Raw genomic sequence first — 2,565 nt, forward strand, 5'->3', positions numbered from 1 at the left:
CAGGTGAATGAAACTTACAGACAGCAACGGTATAGCAACTTTGCCTAGAAAGTCAGCACTCCGATCGCGGTCTTCGTCATAAACTGTCACTTCAAGCACCGAGTGGATGTCTTTAATATTGCTACAAAGGGAGAAGCACACACCGAAGAGAGAAGTCACCTGCACCAGCGGGTACCAAGGGCAAAACTGTGAAAGGTTAGCAAAACCAGACACCCATCTATTCTTCCAAACCATGGCAGAGAACAGAACCTAAGTAAACGAGACATCCCTCTGCACAGCCACAATCCTTTTTGCGGGCGGCAGCGACTGCGCTCCCTCTCTGCGAGCCGTCCCCAGCAGAAGTTTTCCGAAGGACGCTGCGCCGAAGCTCCGACCGGGCGCCGCGGGAGCTGCAAGGAGAGGCGGCGCGGAGCAGCGCTGCGGGACTGACAGCCGCAGGCAGCAGGACCGAGAGCCCCTGAAGCCTACCCCCCTATTCCCACTGCAAGTACTGGGAGACCTGCGGGCTCGCCAACGAAAATAACTGCAAGCTACACAAGCACATCCTTGCGCTGAGAACACGCTATTTAATTCTAAAATCCTTCCTTAATTACGAATTTACAACAGTCATTGCAACGAATTATGAACAAGCAATACAAAATCATGCGTTTTTGCAGCTACTGCCGTTTTCTGCCAGCAAGCTATTAGGTACTCCACCACCACACACCACAAATGTCAAACTCTCCAGTGAAAAATTTGCATTGCTTATTCAGAATTAAAAACAGAATTATTTGAGAGAACCCATCTTTCCTAAAATGGCTGATCCAGGAAATATGAAGCCAAGCCAAGCAGTTTAACTTCAGTAAAATACATGCCTCCAGATGAAACTGGATTGCTAGCCCAAAATTAATTAACAAATCTGATAAATAAAACACTCAGTGCAAACATATGTAGAACAGAGGTGAAAACTCTCCTTGAAGGCCTTTTGAGTTTTTCTATTTGATTCCTGATTAGTCTTTTGTCCTTTACAAAACCAGGCAATTTCTTATGCAGAGAACACTGTTGAGCAGCAGAGGTTGATTAGTTATTGGCTCTATTAGTAAATAATTAAAAATAAATTAATGAAGAATATACTGTGGTTTTGCAGATACATAAATGAGAACTACGATAATCAGCTAATGAGAAGGACAACTGTTGTGAGATTTTTTCTTTTGTTCTGAGTTCATTCCTGAAAGCTCACTGCAGGGCAAGAAAAGCTACAGATGCCAAATACATGAATGACAAATTTAAAGGGGAAAGAAAAAGAAAATTGAAGTCAGATTGTGTTTTGAGGTCAACGGCAAAACATAGTATTTTAATTTATGATAAAGTGAACTAAGTGTACACAAAGCTAAAGCTTCTACTGGTTTTGCAGCGGATTGTTAGCTGATTTCAGCAGCAGAGAAACCTTCCTTCAACTGCTCAGTTTTCTACTCATTGGTGTCACATTGCAGTCCAACAGAGAGAAGCAGGGAGAAAAAGAAGGCAACTGAGTAAGGCAATTAAAAGGAACATTTTGTTTGTGGAAGACTTTTTTCTATTTTGTCACAGCCTTTTACTGCCATCAAAATAACAGAGGGATAAAAAAACCAACCACATTACTCCCCAGTAAACAAAATGTTTAAAACTGCATTTTACCCAATAGCAGCATTGTACTAGTATGATACTAGATGGTATTGTGAGAAGTGCAGTTCATAAATGGAAAAAACAAGTGGAGAAAGTATCTGATCATAGCTCAGAAAGGTATGAATGCATTTAAAATTCCTTCCTTTGTATAGTTATCTAATGTTTATTAAAGTTAATAACCACATTTTAATAAAGGTAATACTCACAATATCCTTTTTTCCACCCATCACACTGGATTTGGCCCTTAAAACTCTCACTAGAACTAGCAGGAGTCTGGAGTGCTTAGCATTACTCATACCTGGTTTCCAAGAAACAGACCTTTCTTTTTTACCTTTAAAATGGTACTTCTTCACTATTTTTTTTCATTGTTTTAATCCTCAAAAACATATTCAACTGCTTGGTTTAGAAGTATCAGTATGTCATCACTCTCTCTTTCTTCAGAATCAGCAGTACATATATCTTTGATTCACACATATATCCCCTTCAAAATACTTCTCCGCTAAAAAAAACCCAAACCCCAAACCCCCCCAAACACTCACAAAATCCGAACACCTACAATGTGAAGATTTTGTTCCATTCTGGATTGAGGTTCTTGTAGACAGTATGTGTCAGCAGTCTGTCATTGTTCAATTCAACTACACAAAATGGGTCACTTTTACCTAGAAGAGAAAATTTGGAACAAAAGTTATGAACTAAGAAAACCCACCATGAGCAAGTTTAAAGAAAAATTAGTTTTGTGGGGGTTTTTTTGGTTTGTTTTCCTAAGCTGCATTCTAATTCTCTCAGGAATTAGTTCAGAGAAGTCCTATGGCCTGCATTATAGTCAAGATGATCATAACAGGATGTTCATCTCTGTAACAGATTAACATACTTCACTAAAAGAACATCCTTTTTGGGAAGGGAAGGGAAGGGAAGGGAAGG

General features: G+C 39.9%; 1 protein-coding gene across 1 annotated transcript in view; it reads right to left on the minus strand.

Moving 5' to 3' along the window:
• Positions 1 to 2,565, minus strand: part of LOC104617834 (multiple C2 and transmembrane domain-containing protein 1-like) — a 28,376-nt gene that overhangs the window by 2,867 nt on the left and 22,944 nt on the right. The window contains exons 4-5 of the mRNA XM_010283258.1: positions 2,201 to 2,303; positions 19 to 121 (exon numbers count right to left, since the gene is read on the minus strand). Of these exons, the coding sequence (XP_010281560.1) occupies positions 19 to 121; positions 2,201 to 2,303 (206 nt within the window). The remainder of the gene's footprint in view (positions 1 to 18; positions 122 to 2,200; positions 2,304 to 2,565) is intronic.

Source organism: Phaethon lepturus, unplaced genomic scaffold, assembly GCF_000687285.1.
Source record: "Phaethon lepturus isolate BGI_N335 unplaced genomic scaffold, ASM68728v1 scaffold12383, whole genome shotgun sequence".
NCBI classification, from domain to species: Eukaryota; Metazoa; Chordata; class Aves; order Phaethontiformes; family Phaethontidae; genus Phaethon; species Phaethon lepturus.